The sequence below is a fragment of the Symphalangus syndactylus genome, chromosome 10 (assembly GCF_028878055.3).
Source record: "Symphalangus syndactylus isolate Jambi chromosome 10, NHGRI_mSymSyn1-v2.1_pri, whole genome shotgun sequence".
Taxonomy (NCBI): Eukaryota; Metazoa; Chordata; class Mammalia; order Primates; family Hylobatidae; genus Symphalangus; species Symphalangus syndactylus.
In genome coordinates, this window is record NC_072432.2 from 51,187,376 (window position 1) to 51,209,782 (window position 22,407).

A 22,407-nucleotide genomic window follows, 5' to 3' on the forward strand; every position below is an offset into this window, starting at 1 on the left:
TCCTGCCTCAGCCTCCTGAGTAGCTGGGGATACAGGTGGGCACCACCACGCCTGGCACTTTTTGTGTTTTTAGTAGAGACATGGTTTCACCATGTTGGCCAGGCTGATCTTGAACTCCTGGCCTCAAGCAATCCACCCCCCTCGGCCTCCCAAAGTGCTGGGATTACAGTCATGAGCCACCATGCCCAGCCTTTTTTATTTTTAAATTTTATTTATTTATTAATTTTTTTATTTCAATAGCTTTAGGGGTACAGGTGGTTTTTGATTACATGGATGAATTTTATAGTGGTGAAGTCTGGGTTTTTAGTGCACCCATCACCCGAATAGTGTAGATTGTACCCAATAGGTAGTTTTCAATCCCTCATTACCCCCCACCCTGCTCTGATTCTCTAATGTTCATTATACCACTCTGCATGCCGCTGTACATCCATATCTTAGCTCCCACTTATAAGTGAGAACATGCGGTATTTGGTTTTCTGTTCCTGAGTTACTTCATTTCCATCGGTAATGGCCTCCAGTTCCATCCAAGTTGCTGCAAAAGATTTTTTTTTTTTTGGTTGTATACTATTCTGTGGCATATATCATACCACATTTTCTTTATCCACTCATCAGTTGATGGTCACAGGTTGATTCCATATCTTTGCAGTTGTGAATTGTACTGTGATAAACATATGTGTGCAGTTGTCTTTTTAATATAATGACTTCTTTTCCTTTGGATAGTTGCCCAGTAGTGAGATTCCTGGATTAAATGGTAGATGTACTTTTAATTCTTTGAGAAATCTCCCTACTGTTAGCCATAGAGGTTGTACTAATTTACTTTCCCACCAGCAGTGTTTAAGCAAAGAATCTAGTGATCTTAGTCTTCTGTATTTGTAACAAAGGGCATAATATTAGTCTGAATTAATCCTAGAGAAGGAACAAGCTGTATAAGCCATTCTACTGGGAGCCTCAGGCTCTATTTTGGGATTTTCTCCTAATAGGCTCCTACTGTTCTTCTTAGTGGCAGTCCCTCTCCTTTGCTTTTTTTTTTTGGAGGCAGGGTCTCTGTTGCCCAGGCTGGAGTGCAATGGCATGATCTTGGCTCACTGCAACCTCTGTCTGGAAGGTGTAAGCGGTTCTTGTGCCTCAGCCGTCCGAGTAGCTGGAACTACAGACGTTTGCCACCATGCCCAACTAATTTTTTGTATTTTTTGTAGAGATAGGGTTTCACCGTGTTGCCCAGGCTGGTCTCGAACTCCTGAGCTCAAGCCATCCACCCCTCTCAGCCTCCTAAAGTGCTGAGATTAGAGGCCTGAGCCACCGGGGCCTTTGCTCCTAATCATCCACCTCCATGCTAAAAGATTGCTTTTCACTTTGAAACTTTCACAGCATTCAAATGTAGATGTCACCTTTGTAGACTTCAGTTGCAAGTGCCATTTTTTCCTACATCAGATTAACTCTATAAAATTAACTCCTTCCAAGCGCCAGAAGAAAATTCCCTCTCTCTTACTGTTTTAGAGATTGCTCACCATATATCTATTTCCTGTTGGAATTTAAATTTACTCTCCCACTCTCACCAACTATGTAGAACAGGTAAGACAAGCATACTGTGAACCCAACAAATGACCAAACATTTCCTAGCCTGGTTCACCTGCACTGCCACCTCCTTTCCCAGGTGCTCTGTTGCATCAAAACTCAGGTGTACCCAGGGGAGTGTCAGAATTCTGGCACTGCAGTTTGTGGAATTACTTTACACAAGTAGTAGAAATAGCTGACATAACTTCCTTCAAACTAAGAGGAGAGTTATTTCCTAGTGGTGGCCTTCATTTATCATGAGATCACATAAGTATATATATTTTTTGTTTTCTCATGACCCTTTTAGTATTTGAAAGAAATTTCTAAGTTTTACTAACAAAAGGCTTTGGAAAACAAATCAGAAAATTGGAAGCAGGAGAAAAAGAGTAGCCTTTTTTTTTTTTTTTTGATCCTGACATTGTTATTTTTCTGGGTTAGATGAAACAGATGTTATTAATAACAACGATCACCACAATAGCTAATATTTACTGAGCACTTAAAATGCCCCAGGCATAGTAGCTGGAAATGGTCAGATGAGAAGGCTGGAAGTTTAAACCAGATGCCTGGGATTGATCTCTAGTTTTCCTAAGAAATGCTTGAGCTCAACAACACTCTTTGTTCAGATTAGTTTTGTCTAGAGTGTTAGGTGCATATCCTCCTGGCCTAGCAATTGAGGATGAAGAAAAATACTGCTGTTCCTTTGTAGTTATGGCCTTAGGGTTGAACTTCTATTTAGAAAGTATAAGGAAAGGATAAATGACCACTTTACTATTAGTGAAAAATGTCTCATTTGCTCTGGTTTCATCTCCTTTCTAGGGGGCTCTTGGTTGACGTGGTGAAGGATCTGTTTTGCTTTTGTATTCTTTTAGGGAGGCCACTATAAGGTAGTTTAGAACCTAGGATGAGTGCTGGGAAATATTTTCTGTATTTAGGATCATGAATATTTTAATCAGGTAATTACTTCAAAATAAAAGTTATTCAGACCTGTAAATTAAAACACTACCCTTTCAGCCTGGATATTACTCTTTCAGAATGCCAGTTAACATGTTTTCCATGCACCTGTATTTAGACCTTGAAAGGCACATGAATTAAAGGTTTAGGGTTGGCAAAGTGAGTAGTAGTAATCAGGATGTGGTTTAGTTTGAGTGGCAAGAATAATATTTTATACAAGTGAAACCCATGAACTTTTATTATTTTACTTTTCATATATAATATAGGCTCAGGAGTCAACCTCTACCATCTTGCTGTGCTGTTTACTACCTTAGTCTGTGGTAAGTTGCTTAATTGCAATCAACCTCTCTTCACTCATGGGCCAATGAAGGTAATAATGATACCTACTTGATAAGGTTGTTGGGAGAAGGAAATGAATTACCTAAGGGATCTCGTACATGGAAGACCCTGTGACAGGTCCTTAGATAATATGTTTAGGAAAGACTCAACAAATGGCAGTTATCATAGAAAATCAGTATCAGTAATTTGCTGTCATGGCTGACAAACCCCATTAATCTCATTTATTACAACTTGTAATACATTTTCTTCTCATAATTCTAGGATTTATGTAGGTGATGAGAATTTATGGTTATAAGTTTAATAACATCTGATCTGATGAGCTGCGGTCAGAAAAGGTTGTTGGGAAAAGGACCACAAATAATACTATAAATAGCATGCTACCTGTGCAGGGTAAACAAGTCTTTCCAGTTAGTTTTGTTGACAGGATACTTTGTTTTACCTTCTGGTCATTTTATCCTGAAGGTGGAGCAGGTGCCATTTCAGGCTAAACACTTTGCAGTCCCATCTACTACCCTTCTCCAGGTCCTGACTTGGCCTGTCCATTCTCCTCATGTCCTTGCATTTCATTTTCTGCAGGCATCTCTTACTGGAAGCTTCGGTATTTATTGGGCTCCCTTGTAAAATCCTAAGAACAAAGACAATTGAGTCATCTCAACAGTCCAGCTCCTCATGGAGTCATCAGGATGTTATCAGCCTGTAGGAGTTACTGGAAATAACCATGACTCCTTCTATTTTTATTCCTTTTCCTTCAGTTCCTTTTTTCTCAATTATAAAAATGGTAATTGCCAGCCATTTCAAAGATAGCAGATAGTGCAAAAATATAAAGAAGAACAAATCATCGCTAATTCAGCATACAGAAGCAATCATTATGAAAATTTTGGAGTTTTTCCATTTGCTTATTATTTTAACATGGCTAGGAACATTCTGTTTGCCTATCAATAAGAAAAAATGATCATGTTTAATGTTATAAATATTTCTCCTTGTTAAAATGTTTACTTTTTAAAAAAATTTTTAAATTTTTATTTTTTGAGGCAGGATGTCACTCTGTCACCCAGGCTGGAATGCAGTGGTGTGATCATGGCTCAGTGTAGCTTAGACCTCCCAAGCTCAAGTGATTCTTCCACCTCTGCCTCCTGAGTAGCTGGGACGACAGGTGCATGCCACCAGGACTGGCTAATTAAAAAAATTTTTTTTTTGTAGAGACGGAGTCTCACTAGGTTGCTCAGACTGGTCTCGAACTCCTGGGCTCAAGTGATCCTCCCACCTCGGCCTCCCAAAGTGCTGGGATTACAGGGGTGAGCCACTGTACCTCTCCTGGAGCATTAAAAAAAGCTCCATATCACCTCATTGTATAGTTGTACTATAATTTACTTAATCAGTCTCTCTTTGGACATTTAAGTTGTCCTAGTTTTCTGCTTTTATAAATATGCTGTTATAAATAGGAAAGTATTTGTAAATAACAATACTAGTATAAATAGGAACATCTGCCCCAAAGAAATAATAAATCTTGGCTGGGCACGGTGGGTCACGCCTGTAATCCTAGCACTTTGGGAGGCCAAGGTGGGCAGATCATGAGGTCAAGAGATGGAGGCCATTTGGCCAACATGGTGAAACCCAATCTCTACTAAATATACAAAAAAATTAGCTGGGCGTGGTGGCGCCTGTAGTCCCAGCTACTCAGGAGGCTGAGGCAGGAGAATCACTTGAACCCAGGAGGTGGAGGTTGCAGTGAGCCGAGATCGTACCACTGCACTCAAGCCTGGCGACAGAGCGAAAAGAAATAATAAATCTTTGCCAATGTTGAAGTTTGTTTATTAAAACATCTTCTTAATAAACAAAGACTCTTAGTACATATTGCCAGACTTTACCCAGAAAGGTTATATGAATTTTCTTTCCCACCTGCAGTATATGAGAATGTATCTTTCACTCAACTCTTACAAGCTGGGGATATTCACCTTAAAATTGTTTATTCTTATTGTTATGCAAAACATGTTATCTTACTTCACTGTACTTTAAAAAAAAATTAGTAGTGATGGCCAGGTGCAGTGGCTTACACCTGCAGTACCAGCACTTTGGGAGGCCGGGGTGGAAGAGTTCGAAACCAGCCTGGGCAACATGGAGAAATCCCATCTCTACAAAAAATATAAAAATTGGCCAGGCATGGTAGTGTGCGCCTGTGGTCCCAGCTACTTGAGAGCTGAGGTGGGAAGATCGTCTAAGCCCCAGAGATCAATGCTTCAGTGAGCCATAATAGCACCACTGTACTCCAGCCTGGGTGACAGAATGAGACCCTGTCTCAAAAAAACAAAAAAAACTGAAAAAACTAGTGGTGATGTTGTCCTAATTTCTTTTCTTTTCTCCTTTTTTTTCTTTTTTCTTTTTTTTTTTGAGATGGAGTCTTGCTCTGTCACCCAGGCTGGAGTGAAATGGCATGATCTCAGCTCACTGTAACCTCCGACTCCCAGGTTCATGTGATTCTCCTGCCTCAGCCTCCCGAGTAGCTGGGAATACAGGTACCCACCACCACGCCCAGCTAATTTTTGTATTTTTAGTGGAGACAGGGTTCCACCATGTTGGTCAGGCTGGTCTTGAACTCCTGACCTCAAGTGATCCTCCCGCCTTAGCCTCCTAAAGTGCTGGGATTATAGGTGTGAGCCACCACGCCTGGCTGTTTTCTGCTGCTATAACAGAGTACCATGGACAAAGTAATTTATAAAGAAAAGAGATTTATTTGGTTCATGGTTCTGGAGGCTGGGAAGCCCAAAATCATGGGCTTCCCAAAGGGTCACATCTGGCCAGGGCCTTCTTGCTGCATCATGATATGTCAGAAGGCATCACATGGCATTCTCACTATAATAAACCCATTCTTCCCCACTATAACAGTGTTCATCTAACCAGAGCCCTCATGACCTAATTACCTCTTAAAGGGCCCACTTCTCAACACTGTTAAAATGACAATTAAATGTCAACATGAGTTTTGGAAGGGACATTCTAACCATAGAAGATGTTGATAACTTTTTTTCAAGTATTTTGTCTTTTTTTCTGGGAAGTGATAGTGCTTTTGTTGTTGAGTTAAAAAAAAATACTGAATATGGCTTTTTACCTTGTGTCATGTCTGAGAAAACAGTCTACTTTTTCCATTACTGCCAATTTCCTTTATATCTGTTTTGGATTTATCTGTCATGAATTTACATAAACTCTTTTTGAACCTATAGGATTTTTCTGTCCTTCAGGCTTCTAGAAGTCTTCCCCTGCGCTACCTTTCAGAGCGTGAGAAACAGTTCCACAGCCGTCTGGTTACCTTTTCTTTTGGCACTTTCCCCTCAGACTTTACATTCCCAGCCTTTTCTGTTGGTTTTCCTGAGGAGTATCTTTCACCCCAAATTCTACTTGCAGAGGCTGGAAGTACATGAAATACTTCCTGTGATTTGTAGAACTGGATCTCAAAATGAAGGTGCATACATATTGAACATATGTAGATCCCTTTTAAGTGTGTGAGAATAGAAGATAATATTAGAGATTAGGGATTAGTTTATTTCTCCATCCTTAAGCCAAATAGTGGTGTTTTACCCCTGAGCTATGCCTAAGTGGTTGCCAGTCTTGCTCTTGACTGCTTTTCGTTGCTTCCACTTTGGTGTGCTCCAGGGAAGGAAATGAGGACAGGTGGAGAATTAGATTGAGATTTAAATCCCAATGTTATAATTTACCTGCTTAATAATCTTGGACAAATAATATGGCCCCAATGGGCCTTTGTTACTTCCTAGAATAAATGTGAGGATTAAGTGGGATCTCATGATCTGCCCCACTGGCTTGGGATGTAAAGTTGGTCATGCTTTTTAAAATTTTCTAATTAATCATTTGAATCTCTACTTGCAAATAAGGGCGGGAAGTCTGCGATCCCGTATTTGAAATCTTCTTTACTAATTGACCAGAACCCTAAGTAGTTACTTTTCCCAAGAAAATCTCCTTCCCATCTCCAGCTGGGGAGAAACTTGGAAAAGCCTGACCAGCCTGCTGGTAGGCCCTGGGATCACTGCTGTTGTTTCTGTTGGGACCTTTTGATGCGTTGGCCCCACCCAGTCCAGTGGGCCTTTATCCATTGCCACCATGTCCCTTCTGGTCCAGTCCTCACACACAACATGGCAGTGTCCAAGCCTGCGCTCTCAATATGATTTCTCTTCAGGTCACATCCATATACTTAGTCATTGTGTCCTGTGGCATCTGTCAGGGTGACTGGACACAGAGCAACCTGTCATCAGGCAAGAAACCCCTGTCTTTCCTGGTGCATATTAGGACCAGCTGACCTCAGTTGGAAACATCCTAATTCTTTTGAGAAATTCTGATAACACTACTTTTTTTTTTTTTTTTTTTTTGAGACGGAGTCTTGCTCTGTCGCCCAGGCTGCCAGGCTGAAGTTCAGTGGCATGATCTCCGCTCACTGCAAGCTCCACCTCCCTGGTTCATGCCATTCTGCTGCCTCAGCCTCCCGAGTAGCTGGGATTACAGGCGCCCACCACCACGCCCGGCTAATTTTTTTGTATTTTTAGTAGAGATGGGGTTTCACTGTGTTAGCCAGGACAGTCTCGATCTCCTGACCTTGTGATCTGCTTGCCTCAGCCTCCCAAAGTGCTGGGATTACAGGCATGAGCCACTGTGCCCAGCCAACACTACACTTTAAAAGAGAAGTGGCCAAGGTCACCTTTCTCCGTCCCCCAGGAGGCTCCTTAAGGCTGCTATGCATATTTAGCCCCCTCCCCTCTATCAGCACTGAGTACCCAGCAATTGCAAAAGTTCCTGTCACATCATTCTCATCAGAAATGGAGGCACTTATACCATCCTCATCAGGAATGGAAATGCTTATACAAAACTTAAATTTGTATAACTGAAAAGGGCCATTCAAGTGACTCTTCCTGGGAACAAAGAAGGTTGACACTTTGGAAGGCTGAGGCGGGCAGATCACGAGGTCAGGAGATCGAGACCATCCTGGCTAACATAGTGAAACCCTGTCTCTACTAAAAATACAAAAAAAAAAAAATACAAAAAATTAGCCTGGCATGGTGGTGGGCGCCTGTAGTCCCAGCTACTCGGGAGGCTGAGGCAGGAGAATGGTGTGAACCCGGGAGGCGGAGCTTGCAGTGAGCCGAGATCGCACCACTGCACTCCAGCCTAGGCAACAGTGGGAGACTCCATCTCAAAAAAAAAAAAAAAAGAAGTTTGACTAAAGGGCTTTTGGACATTATCTAGACAGACACCCCTGACACTTTCTCTTGCTAAATAAGTAAATAAAGTTCTGCTTCACCAGACATAGCCACATATATGTGTAAAGCACCTAGTCCACCTGTATCAGTCTGTTTTTACACTGTTAATAAAGACATACCCAAGACTGGGTAATTTATAAAGGAAAAAGGTTTAATTGACTCACAGTTCCACATGGCTGAGGAGGCCTCACAATAATGGCAGAGGGTGAAGGGGAAGCAAGACACGTCTTACATGGTGGTAGAAAAGGCAAGAGCGTGTGTAGGGGAACTCCCCTTTATCAAACCATCAGAACTTGAGAGACTTATTCACTGTCATGAGAACAGCACGGGAGAAACCCGCCCCCATGATTCAATGACCTTCCACCAGGTTCCTCCCATGACATATGGGAATTATGGGAGCTATAATTCAAGATGAGATTTGGGTGCGGGGGGAAAACAGCCAAACCATATCACCACCTCTGTCACCCCTGAGAAGTGTTCAGAAAATGTTAGCTGTCTCCCTCCTCCCTTCCTCCTCAGCCTGACCACACCTCTGCATCATTCAAGCTGGGAACACCTTGCCTTCCAGAGACCTTTCCCATTCCTCAGTGTCCATTCTCTGTAGGGCTCTGCGTAAATACGCCCTGTGCTGACCCCTTATATGCAACCTCCAGGGAGGTTGGATGGCCAAAGCTGCCTTCAGGGTTTGTTTGCCAAAGGCAGTTTATTCTTTCTTCAAATAGAATTTACTTCACATTTGAATCTAACTTGTATTTTTATACAGTCAGCATGTCCTGAGCATTCTGTCATGGAAAAGAATTTGCTCATCCAAGAATAAACAATGCATAGCTAGTATCCCTCTTGAGACAGGTAGAAGCGTTTATGAAGTATGCCTTGTTACTAGCCTGTGCCCCACAAATAAACTTTCTGCTGTGAGAAAGGGTGTGGCACCTGCTTTTTCGGAGGTTTAGTTTCACAGAACCATACAGTCCTTGTTGGGTTTTGCCAGCAGTGCCTGCTTAGAACGCACAGAGGGGCCCTGGGCACTGTGGTCAGAGGCTGTCCTCAGACCCCATCTCCATTCCAGACCAAGCTCTTTACCACATCCCCTTGCAGGATTCCCAGATGTCCCTAGGAGGCCCAGGGGTATGTATCTCAAAGTAGACTCTTATCTCCAAAAGCAAGTGACAGCTCCCTTGAATTATTTTGAGTGAAGGAATTGGTTTTCACATGTTTCACGAGACATAATTAGGTGGCTAATACCATATTATTCTCGCAGGTGTTTAATTATTGACTTTAGACACAAATTCTAATAGAAATAGAAGAAAAATGAGACAAATTCTGAAGCTCTCTTGAAATAATTCATAGTCCCTCCTGACATTTCCTTCACCGGCGTTTTTTTGTTTTTTTTTGTTTTTTGCTCTAATATTTCCAACAGACACGCTTTGCTAATACTAGGAGGTGTGGCTTTGGCTTTGTTGTTTTTTCCGGAGTTAGCCTTTCTGTCTGTGCATCCTGGCTCTTTGAAATCCCAACTGAATTTGGAGAAATTATTTCTTGGCATCCACCCTACTTTCCTGGGACACAATGTGATGCTGACGACATAGCCCGGTCACTCCACTTGACAACAAGTTTGTTTGTCTCATCTCACATACATATTCAGTGGTGAGTAAGAACAGAAGTGGAAAGCCTTACTTACCGCAGTTTATTATATGTTTCATGCCCGTGATAATTACTTTTATAATGCCACTTGTGAAAAAATTGATCAGATTAGGATGAATCACCTTGCTGGCCAACAGTTATTGGAATGATTCTCCACGTGTGACTTCGTTGCACTATTACAAAATGTGGCAGGATAGACCTGCCCGGCCATTGTTGCCGATGTTCATTTGTAATGCTGCCTTAAGGAGATGAGGAGATGAGAGCCAATTGTTCCAGCAGCTCAGCCTGCCCTGCCAACAGTTCAGAGGAGGAGCTGCCAGTGGGACTGGAGGTACATGGAAACCTAGAGCTCGTTTTCACAGTGGTGTCCACTGTGATGATGGGGCTGCTCATGTTCTCTTTGGGATGCTCCGTGGAGATCCGGAAGCTGTGGTCGCACGTCAGGAGACCCTGGGGCATTGCTGTGGGACTGCTCTGCCAATTTGGGCTCATGCCTTTTACAGCTTATCTCCTGGCCATCAGCTTTTCTCTGAAGCCAGTCCAAGCTATTGCTGTTCTCATCATGGGCTGCTGCCCGGGGGGCACCATCTCTAATATTTTCACCTTCTGGGTTGACGGAGATATGGATCTCAGGTAAGTAACCCCAGGGAAGCTCAGCAGTCTGTCTCTTATCCTGCCTGGGGGGAATAACTGAAACTCTTGTGTTAAACACTCTTCCAATCTTTTGGTAGAGATTCTAGTGGGAAATGTTACAAATATCACAGAGACTTGTACAGCCATGGGTGGGCTTTCCTTTCAGTGCTCAAAAGTTACTTTGCTGATCCTCATTTGTTTTATTGGCTACTGTTCTGAGCAGTGGGATGTGTTTCCTGTGTGATAGTGGAGGCAGGTCTGCACCTCAACTCACCCAGTGGCCCTTCCTAAGCTTGAGCTCATTCTTACCTACACTGGCCTCTTTAGCAACTCCCAGGACTTAAGCCAAGAATCCCAAGAAGCTAACGATTGTGATTTGGTAGCAGCCATTGTGGTTGTGTCAATGGCATAGTCAGAATGAGACTCCCGTAGCTCTAGTCAGTGATGCCTGAGCACCTACTTTAGGAAAGAAGCACTTCAGAGGACTGGATAAAGGAGCTTTAGGGGTGTCTGGTGGCCATATCCAGCTTTAAGTGCTGAGATGGCCTGTTGATTTGACTTCAGGAGCAACGCTAAGGCTCTCAGGACTAAAATTGTTCTTTCTTGTTGCTTTGCAGATGGTTAACGTCATCACTAGATTCGCATTCCTTCCCTTTAAGCCAGTGACCTTATTCCCAATTATGGTGTAGATAAATACTTCTGGGAGACATTAAGCCTTGTCCCTTATTTACACTTTAATGAGGATGAATTAGTCACATGCTTTTCTGGATTACATGTTTTGATGGGGGAAAAAAAGAGCATTTGAGGAAAGAGTAGAGGGATCAGCACTGGAAGAAGAGCTAAAAACAATTGTCTCTCGAGACTCTTTGCTTACTTATGAACATACCGTTTCACCTCCTGCCCTGGGGAAGAACTGCTTGTAAATTTAAGTATTTCATGTGTATGTCATTTAGTTGAGATTTACATTACCATGAATGAATGAATCAGAGGTAATGGCTGAGCTGGGAGTTGACATCAGTGAGAGTCAGCTGCAGGTATGGGTTTCCAGTTTCCCGCATGTGCTGAATGTTTAGTGTATGGACCATATTTCATTTATAAATTTTAATGGGCTCATACCATGCAGAATAGGAACTAACTTTCCTATGGCAGTGTTTTTGTTTACCCACTTATGAGAAATTTGAAAAAAAAATAACTTGATGAATTTTGTATTTTACTTTAATGGTAAAAGCCACTAATATACAAAGCCACTAACATACATTGCTTTTGTGTTTTACCTTAATGGTAAAAGCCACTAATATACATTGCTAATTCAAATTCAGTAAAGTTGATTATTTAACTGGGAAATGATAGATATTCTTTGCATGAAGTTTATAAATCAGAGATAAATTCCAGGACCTAAAAGTTTTTGGAAAGAAAAAGGAAACTAATATTTATTAAGTACCCTATAGGCATGGGATAGATGCTTTCATGCTTATTTTCTTCTTGGGGCTCATAATAACCTTGTAAATGGCCGTTTATTGTTCTGAATTTTACAGCTGAGAAAATTGTGATTCAGATTGGTTAAGTAGCTTGCCAAATGCTACAAACCAGTATGGCAGAACTCAGATTTGAATTCACATCTGTTTTACATCAGTCTGCAGTTTAGGCACATTTCCCCCATGGCATTTAGCAACACAACTAGATCTTCTGTTTTGAGTAGCAGCATAAATCTTCAGTGTTCTCAAACACTTGTGTTCTGGGAAAGAGAACATTTATTACCTTAATCTCTTATTAGTCAATGTTGTCATAAAAACACCAATGAATAGGAAACCTATGAAAGATAAAGCTACTTTTACTTTCTTTTGCCAACTCTATCTTTAATTCACCTTTAACTTTGTTCAAATTATTTAACCTATATAAGCCTTATCTCATCATTGGCAAAATGGGGTTAAATTTACCTATTTCTTATAAGACTGTATATATATGTATATATATTTACACACACTCACACACACACACACACACACACAGAGATAATAGTTTGGGGTGGAGTTTCACTCTCGTCGCCCAGGCTGGAGTGCAATGGTGCGATCTCGGCTCACTGCAACCTCCACCTCCTGGGTTCAAGCAATTCTCCTGCCTCGGCCTCCCGAGTAGCTGGGAATACAGGTACCCGCCACCATGCCTGGCTAATTTTTGTATTTTTAGTAGAGATGGGGTTTTGCCATGTTGGCCAGGCTGTTCTCAAACTCCTGACCTCAGGTGATCCTCTCATCTCGGACTCCCAAAGTGCTGGGATTACAGGCATGAGCCACGGTGCCTGGCTGACACAAGACTATATTTTATGGAGGAAATATATATTTGTGTGTGTGTTTGTGTATTCAGGGTGCCAGGCACATAGTAGTTGTGCAATAAATATTAGCTACTTTTCCTCTTTTCTTTCTAAATTTTGATTTTGAGTCTTACCAACAAAACTAAAAAAGCAAGCAAAAACTAAATATTAGATTTTTAGAAGCTTATAGGTACAAAAGTAATAAAATCAATTTTCAGTAGAAACTCAAATAGGTGAAAATCCAGTATGGTGTGAAACAATATCTAAGTAATTACATTTCTTCATAATTGAATACCAACGAAAAATCAGTTTTAAGCAAAACTCAGTGGATCGTCATTGATAGGAGTTTTATCTGCTGTTAATGCTGGATAAAATCCAAGAGTGGTTAGCATAGCATCTTCATTTGACACACGAGGAAGTGGAGATTTAGCTCCCTGCAGATGACCCTGAGCACGTTTCTCATGCCTTCACTCCTGCTTCATGCAGTGCACTTGCAGTTCTCCATGTGTTCACCCCACACAGGCATTCAGAATCCATTGGTTTGAACCAGTTTGTGCGTTCTGCAAATGAGATGATTGACGACACCCATCCTCTTGCAGTTGCCTGGGCTTGTCATCTTAGCCTTGCCCTGTGACTACCCTCATTCTCACCATGGCCACTCAATCCACTGCCAAGCCCTGTAGCCCTTCCTCTTGCTGTGTTGCTCACAGTTCTTGCTTCCTGTTGGTCTCCACTAACACGTCCTCAGGTCAGGCCCTCACAATTTCTTTCTTGGCTAATCGTATTTTCACAACAATGAAAATGCTGTTCTCTGCACCTTTAGTCTCCATTACGGCTTTGCAGTAAGTGGATAAGGCAGGCTCTGATACCAGATTGCCTATATTCAAATCCTGACCTTGGGCCTCTTCTCTGTAACTGGAAATCATAACATTACCCGCATGGTACTGTGAGGAGAAAATGAACATGTTATACATACAAAGGCTTCTCAACACCTACTAAATTGGTAGAAACTACTAAGCCAGTCTACTTTACTTCTCCAGATTCTTTTATTCCACTAGCCCCCTTAAGAACAATGGTTTTTAGTCAAAATGGGCTGCTCATAGTTCTCTGAGCATATCTCACACTCTTCCAGCTTTCTTTTGCCCATGTTGTTCCCACAGTCTGCAGTGCCAACTGACCTTATTCTGTCTCCTCCAGTCATGATGTTGTTCTTCCTTATAACTATCCTAGAAAGCAGTTGGCTGATACGTATGAAGAGCCTTAAAAATTATCCTGCCTCTGGGCCGAGTTTGTCTGATCATGGCTGGGTTCTTTTACATATTTGGGGTTGGTTAAATGTAGACTGGTCTTGGGTGGTGATATGGTTTGGCTCTGTGTCCCCACCCAATTCTCATCTCGAATTGTAATTCCCATGTGTCGAGGGAGGGGCCTGTAATCCCCGAGTGTCAAGGGAGGAAGGTGATCGGATCATGGGGTTGATTTCCTCCATGCTGTTCTCATGATAGTGAGTGATGGTTTTATAAGTGTTTGGAAGTTCCTCCTTTGTTCTTCTTCTCTCTCCTGCTGCCTTGTGAAGAAGGTCCTTGCTTCCCCTTCACCTTCTGCCATGTTTGTGAGTTTCCTGAGGCCTCCCCAACCATGTGCAACTGTGAGTCAATCAAATCCCTTTCCTTTATAAATTACGCAGTCTTGAGTATTTCTTTACAGCAGTGTGAAAATGGACTAATTGGCTGGGCGTGGTGGCTCACGCTTGTAATCCCAGCACTTTGGGAGGCCGAGGCGGGCGGATCACGAGGTCAGGAGATCGAGAACACGGTGAAACCCCGTCTCTACTAAAAATACAAAAAATTAGCCAGGCGTGGTGGCGGGCACCTGTAGTCCCAGCTACTCTGAGAGGCTGAGGCAGGAAAATGGCGTGAACCCGGGAGGCGGAGCTTGCAGTGAGCCGAGATCCCGCCACTGCACTCCAGCCTGGGTGAAAGCACGAGACTCCGTCTCAAAAAAAAAAAGAAAATGGACTAATGCAGGTGGCTTCAACCTGGACAACTGGGCTCTCTTACTACATGATCTCTCATTTTCTAGTAGACTGGCCTAGACCTGATTACATGGCAGCAGCAGGGTTCTCAGAAAGGCAAAGCAGAAAAGGTCTTTTGAAGTGTTGGCTTTAAACCAGACCCTCATCCTTCCACCACATCCCATTGGCCAATGCAGATTGCAAGGCCAGTCCAGCTTCATGGATTAGGAAAGTCGATTTTGCCTCTTGATGGGCTGAGCTTCCAAGTCACATTACAGCGGACATGGATAAGGGAGGGGTGAAGAATAGGGGGCACTTTTTTTCCCCAATATATCCTACTAGAGATGGACAGAATTCCTACCTTTGAGGGTAGGACATGAAAATTAAGATCTGGCAGTACGGTGTAGTAGTTAAGTGTTCTGGAAACAGCAAGCAGACCCATCACTTACTGACTGGATCATCTCAGCAGATTATGCACATTTCCTGTGCTTCAGTTTCCTCACTTCTATTTTTTTATTTTTATTTTGATTTTTTTTGAGACGGAGTCTCGCTCTGTTGCCCAGGCTGGAGTGCAGTGGTGTGATCTCAGCTCACTGCAAGCTCTGCCTCCCGGGTTCACACCATTCTCCTGCCTCAGCCTCCTGAGTAGCTGGGACTATAGGCGCCCGCCACCATGCCTGGCTAATTTTTTGTATTTTTAGTAGAGACGAGGTTTCACCATGTTAGCCAGGATGGTCTTGATCTCCTGACCTCTTGATCCGCCCACCTCGGCCTCCCAAAGTGCTGGGATTACAGGTGTGAGCCACCACACCCGGCCAGTTTCCTCACTTCTAAAATGAGAAGCGTTCCTACATCATGAGCTGTTGAGAGGATTGAATGAGTTAATATTTCTAAAGTGCTTAGAATCTCACTTGGCATAAAATGTGATATGAACTATTATTATTATAATATAAGGCAGGCAAAAGAACATTGTGTCCTAGGGTCTGTGTTTTAGTCTCTGCTCAAGGAGCTGTATGCCTAACCCTAACCCTATATATAATGATATATCATAATATATATGTGTCATGTTTTATCTATTCATCCATCAATGGACAATTGAATTGTTTCCACTTTTTGGCAATTGTGAATAATGCTGTTGAGTCTCAGCTTTCATTTCCCTTGAGTGTATGCTTAGGAGTGGATCTGAGGTTAAATATTAAGTATTTCGTGACTATAGGAAAAGCAAAGCAAAATATGAAGTCCAAATGTCCCCCTTCCTCTACCCTAGTTTCTCCTGAAACTACTGCCCAGAGATGTTTCTCTTGTCTGTCCCCATAATCCGAATTATGTAACTCTTCCTTATCATCTGTTGGAAAGCATTGCAATAGCTGGGCTACTTGTCTGCCTCACCTACTATGTCTGTAAGCTCCTGGAAGGCTTGTTCATCTTTGCATGCACAGTACCAGCCTGGTAGTGGTAGGCACTTGGTAAACATGAGTGAATGACAGTTTCTGATTGCCTGTGTGTATTACAAAAACAACCCTCAAAAGAGGTCCAGACCAGGTGCGGTGGCTCACAACTGTAATCCCAGCCCTTTGGGAGGCTGAGGTGGGCAGATCACTTGAGGTCAGGAGTTCGAGACCAGCCTGGCCAACATGGCAAAACCCTATCTCTACTAAAAATACAAAATTAGCCAGGTGTGGTGATGCATGCCTGTAATCCCAGCTACTCAGGAGACTGAGGCAGGAGAAATGCTTGGACCCAGGAGGCAGAGGTTGCTGTGAGCCGAGATCATACCACTGCAGTCCAGCCTGGGCAAGCGACAGAGTGAGACTCCATCTAAAAAAGAAAGAGAGAGAGAGAGAGAGAAAGAAAGAAAGAAGGAAAGAAAGCAAAGAGGTGTCCATTTATTCATGCAACTCAGGATCAGGACAGCTCCCACTGTCTTGTCTTGTCTTTTTTTTTTTTTTTTTTGAGACAGGGTCTTAGACTCTGTCATCAGGCTGGAGTGCAGTGATACAATCATGGCTCACTGAAGTCTTGGCCTTCTGGGGTCAAGTGATCCTCTCACCTGAGCCTCCTGAGCAGCGCAGCTGGGACTATAGGCGTGGGCCATCATACCCTGCTAATTTTTTATTTTGTATTACAGAGACAAGGTCTCACTATGTTGCCCAGGCTGGTCTTGAACTCCTGGGCTCAAGCAATCCTCCCACCTAGGGCTTCCAAAGTGCTGGGATTACAGGTGTGGGCCACTACGCCTGGCCTCCCACTATCTTTATTTGAAAACTTTTGATATATATAAGAGGTCCATTCTTCCCTAAGGATGTATTTATGTCCTCAGCTGCAGACAAAGGATTCTGACCACTGGTGGTGGTGGAGCCTGTGAAGCTCAGTGGCCAACTTTGACCTTTGAACTTTAAAGAAGTTCTTTGTCCTTCAGTAGAGAACCTGGAAATAGAACTTCAAATTGTTCAGGTCTATCTGACATGTCTTGGTGGAAAACTGAAGATCCTTTGCATTTAAGGCTTTGGAGACAGAACTGAGACTGAATCCATGAGACTTCATGCAAGCTTCCATGTCTCTATGTACTTCAGTTTCCGTATCTATACAATGAAAACAATACCCACACATAGAGTTATTATGTAGACGAAAAGAGAAAATGTATATAAAAGCATGAGACATAGCACATAGTGCTCAATAAATGCTCGTTATTATTGGAAGTCAGCAGACAAGGGTAACATTTATATTGAGGGATGGAAAATCAGGCCTTGAGCTCTATTCTAGGGTCAAATCTGTTGGTATGATCTTACAGCTCACTCCGTGTGGTTAGCTGGATAATTTTTTATTTCTTTCAGTCGGAAAGCAAGTGTATACTTTCATAGTTTTGAGAGTCAGAGTTCCTGATTTTATGGGATTTTTGAAATGAAAACAATGTATGAATAACTTAATCTCCAATTGCAAAATGTTATTGACACTGCATTTTAATGTAATGTGTATATATGTAATTTCCCTGCTTTTTTTTGAAGGAAAATTTGTATTTTAATTATTTTTATGTACAGAAAACTCAACAGCATACATTTAACCCAGTTTAGTGGCAAGTTCTTTAGCCTTTGCCTTTTCGAGCTTGGCGATACGAGCCACAGACTTAGGACCCAGGACATTGCCGCCCCAGTGACGGCGGATCTCATCATATCTGTCATTGTAATTGGTCCTGATAGCTTCCACCAGCTTAGCCAAAGCGTCTTTGTCTTCCAAGTTCACCTGTGTGAAGGCGACAGTGGTGCAGGTCTTCCTGTGGACTAGACGTCCCAGTCTTGCCTTCCCCTTGATAATGCAGTAAGCGACCCCCATTTTACGACACAGGGCAGGCAAGAAGACAACCAGCTCAACGGAATCCACGTCGTGTGCAATCACCACCAGCTGAGCTTTCTTGTTCTCCACCAACGTGGTGACGGTGTTAATTCCTGCTCGAAGGACAGGTGGTCTCTTCATGGGGACGTCCCCTTTGCCAGCAGCTTTCTTCTTGGCCTGGGCCAGCAGTCTCTGCTTCTTCTCTTGCTGTGTCTCTGGTCTGTACTTGTGGGCCAGCTTAAGCAGCTGCGTAGCTGTTTGGCGGTCCAGGGCCTGGGTGAACTGGTTAATTGCAGGAGGCACTTTCAGCCGCTTATAGAGGATGGCTCTCTGCCGCTGCAACCTGATACAGTGGGGCCATTTCACAAAGCGGGTGAGGTCTCTTTTGGGCTGGATGTCCTGTCCAATGCCAAAATTCTTAGGCCTTTTCTCAAACAGGGGATTCGCCACTTTCTTAGCCTCCTGCTTCTTCATGACAGCAGGGGCCGGAGCCACCTTCTTTCCCTTGGCCTTCTTTCCTTTCGGCATCTTGGGCAGCGGGAGGAGAGAGCGTAATTTCCCTGCTTTAAGGGAGTGTTCAAGACTTACCTGTTTGTCTAGACTTGCTGAATCTGTCTCATTATTTTCTGTAATAGTTTGGAGATGATGATGCTATTCTTCTTAATGCAAGTGGAATCTTGTTATACTGAAGTTAGATTTTGCCAAAAATTTTCCTATACGTGGAAAATCAAGAGATTTACTTAGCCACATCCTCTGTTTATGCTACATTGGAATTTCATGGCTAAAAATACAAGGCGTGACTTTCCACTGTACTCACAGGCATTCACTGTGTGCTTTTCCAGCTTTGCTGGTATTTGTAACAGTTGGCAGAGCACCAGGATCACCTCTTGCCATCCTTGACCAATATCATGATCACCATGGGCTTAAAAATTGTATAAAGATGGAAGCAATCACATAGGTAATCAAGGATATAGAATCAGTCTGATATAAATCTCACTTTGTTTTCCCATAATCATGAATCTTACCTTTCTGCTGTTTGAGCCAAAGCCATTCAGTAGAGAAATGTTGTGCTGGTTCTCCAGAAGTTCAAGAGTAAAGTGATGTAATATGGAATTCCATTCAGGACTTGGTAATATGGAGAGTCAAGGAATGTAGCACCACTATCATAGACTAAGAATTTGGAAAAAACTTTCTAAACATCCTCTTTGTGGATACAGAGGTTTGAGAGCTGTGGCAAACTGCTTTTTTTCTTTTAAATTGCCCACTGGTCAGGAAGAAGTCTTTGCTTAAAGTAAGCATTCTTAATAAGATAAAATAATTTTGGGTTTCATATGGAATAAAATATATGCAAGAACTGCTAAGACAAGTTTGAAAAGGGAAATTTATGTGGAGGTATTTGCCCTACCATATATGAGAACACTGTAATTAGTCTAGTATTTGTTCAGGAAGAAAGAAAGTTATTTATCAATGAGCTAGAATAGAATTTCCAGAAAATATTTTGTATACACTTGGACATTTAATATATGATAAAGGTGACACTTCAGTATAGCACAAAACGGTCTATTTTAGTAGATTATATTGACACACTTGCATCTCAATATATTAATAGAAAAAATAGATTAGTCTTATACCTGTTACCATGCAAAATATAAATTTTAAGTGAGTTGAAAATATAAGTATAAAAGTAAAAAGTAGAAGACAATATTTGAATGCCCTCGGATCAGGGTAGGTCTTTAAGATAAGAAACTCAGAAGCCATTTATAAAACAGCTCTGACTATATAAATGTTAATTATGGCAAGTCATAAGCAAAGTCAAAGATATACACCATGCTTGGGAAAAATACTTGTATTATTCATGGTAATATGAGCCCTAATTTTAAAAGAACTCCTACAAGTTGAGAAGAAGAAGTCTGACAAGCAAGATTGTTTAGAGAGGAGGACACAGAAGAAGCCACTTGACATGAAAGAAAGCACAACCTGATAGAATCCAGAGTGTCAGCTGGGTGTGGTGGCTCACGCCTGTAATCCCAACACTTTGGGAGGCCAAGGTGGGTGGATCACCTGAGGTCCGGAGTTTGAGACCAGCTTGGACAACATGGTAAAACCCCGTCTCTACTAAAAATTAAAAAAAAAAAAAAGTTAGCCGGGTGTGGTGGGGGGTGCCTGTAATCCCACCTACTCCGGAGGTTGGGGCAGAGAGAATTGCTTGAACCTAGGAGGCGGAGCTTGCAGTGAGTCAAGATCAGGCCACTGCACTCCAGCCTGGGTGACAGAGTGAAACTCCATCTAAAAAAAAAAAAAAAAGAGTGAGATCAATTTTTCAATGCTGGCGTGACAATTAGAAGGGACTGATGACATCCAGAGTAGGCAAGATTGTGAAATGTAGCAATCTTTTTGGAAAGTAATCTGAAAGTATATATTAAAACAAAAAACAGACTTTTACATAGCAGTTCCGCCTTGGGGAATTCACAGAAAGAAAAGAATCATTTCAAGTGAAATATGTATGAGAGTGTTTATTACAACATTATTTATAATGGCAAAAAACTAAAAGCAACTGACCTATCATTAATGAAGTGATTGAAAAAATTATGGCATATTTAGATTATGGCATATTTTGCAGTTCTTTAAAAGAAAAGTTTAAATGTAGTGGTCTGAGAGGATGTCTGTGATAGATGAAGTGGGAAAAAAAGCAACCAAGTTGCAGAGTAAAGTATATTATAAGGTTCCTTTTTTTATTTTTAGAGACAGGGCCTCCTTCTGTTCCCCCAAAGCTGGAGTGTTGTGATGTGAGCATAGCTCTGCAGCCTCAAACTCCTGAGCTCAAGCCATCCTCCTGCCTCAGCTTCCCGAGTAGCTGGGACTACAGGTGTGTACCACCACATTCAGCTAATTTTTGTACTCTTTTTTTTTGTAGAGACTAGGGTCTCTCTATGTTGCTCAGGCTGCTGTTAAACTCCTGGTCTCAAGAAATCCTCCCAGTTCAGACTCCCAAATTGCTGGAATTACAAGCATGAGCCACTGCACCTGGTCTGGTTCCTTTAAAAAGAAAAAGTAATGAAAGAAAAAAAGTCCTATTGATTTAACAAACAATCATGAAATAAATGGACTGCTTAAAAGAAAAATAAAAGAGCAGAAGGATATACACAAATACTTGCAAGTTATCTAAGTCTGGATTTCTGAAAGGCGCACCAATCAGCTAAATATTTGCTTCTTAAAATTTTACTTGCTTTTGTACTGGAAGACCATAATTTTTTTTTTTTTTTTTTTTTGAGACAGAGTCTCGCTCTGTCACCCAGACTGGAGTGCAGTGGCACGATCTCGGCTCACTGCAACCTCCATCTCCCAGGCTCAAGCAATTCTCGTACCTCAGCCTCCCAAGTAGCTGGGATTACAGGCGTGTGCCGCCATGCTTGGCTAATTTTTGTGTTTTTAGTAGAGACGGGGTTTCACCATGTTGGCCAAGCTGGTCTCGAACTCCTGACCTCAGGTAATCTGCATGCCTTGGCCTCCCAAAGTGCTTGGATTACAGGCGTGAGCCACCATGTCCTGCTGGAAGAGCATAATTTTATAGAAAGTTTCTTTTTCCGGATTGCTATGGGGCTGTTTACCATTTGAACTAAGTATAAAGGGGTCATTTCAGTAAGATTTTTAACAATGTTCATCTGGAGATACATGACATATGAGGGAGACAGAATATTTCCATAGCACCAGTGTGTTGACATTGGTTCATTCTTTGATTCATACATTTATTCAGTAAGTATTTAATGAGCTCTTCCAATGTGTTGCAGCATGAGACTATGCCAGGTCCTAGAGATGGAGAGGAAAATAGGACCTGGCTCTCATGCCGCTCACTCTGGCACAGATAGACAGGTACATAAGCACTTGTGTAGGGTACAGCGTGTGTATAATTCATGAGCCAATGTCAATAAAACTGTGTCCAGAGGGCCATGGATTCAGAATCCTAGAAGCAGGATCGCTAATTTTCCTAGATACTGCCAGACACCCTCTGTGGTGTACCATTTTTACCAGCAATGAGTGAGAGCACAGAGGGAATCTTTTTAGTATCACTGAAGTAAAACAGATGCTGCTTTGTCAAGAGTATGAACATTCTGCTGGCAGAAAATGTTAAAGTAGTCATAGACGTATTATTTTATAGACAGGGTAATTGGATGGAAGCAATGGTGATATATATTAGGAGGAAGAGTGACAGATGACTTGTAGACCCAAAAGTGCTGAAGGACCCTCGCTGTCTATGCAGAAGACCTTGACGTATGAAGGGCCTCCTCCCTCTCCTTTGTAGAGCAGGAGGGCAGTCTGCTTCTCAGTCTGTCAGTCATTTGTGCCTTGAACACAGAATGAGCACAGTGTCTATAAAC

The 22,407-nt window shown here is 42.2% G+C and overlaps 2 protein-coding genes across 3 annotated transcripts in view; one reads left to right on the forward strand and one right to left on the reverse strand.

The window, feature by feature from the left end:
• The window catches only part of SLC10A6 (solute carrier family 10 member 6), a 75,143-nt gene that overhangs the window by 23,704 nt on the left and 29,032 nt on the right, over positions 1 to 22,407 (forward strand). The window contains exon 1 of one of the 2 annotated variants that reach the window (XM_055297077.2): positions 9,731 to 10,376. The exons of the other annotated variant lie outside the window; for it this stretch is intronic. Within the exon in view, the coding sequence (XP_055153052.1) occupies positions 10,000 to 10,376 (377 nt within the window). The 5' untranslated portion in view covers positions 9,731 to 9,999. Of the gene's footprint in view, positions 1 to 9,730; positions 10,377 to 22,407 lie in introns of those variants that run through there. 2 annotated transcript variants of the gene reach the window in all.
• LOC129492156 (large ribosomal subunit protein eL8-like) lies at positions 17,695 to 18,568 on the reverse strand. The gene has a single exon (XM_063611027.1). It carries the CDS (start codon positions 18,557 to 18,559, stop codon positions 17,759 to 17,761), a length of 801 nt encoding a protein of 266 aa, XP_063467097.1. The 5' UTR covers positions 18,560 to 18,568; the 3' UTR covers positions 17,695 to 17,758.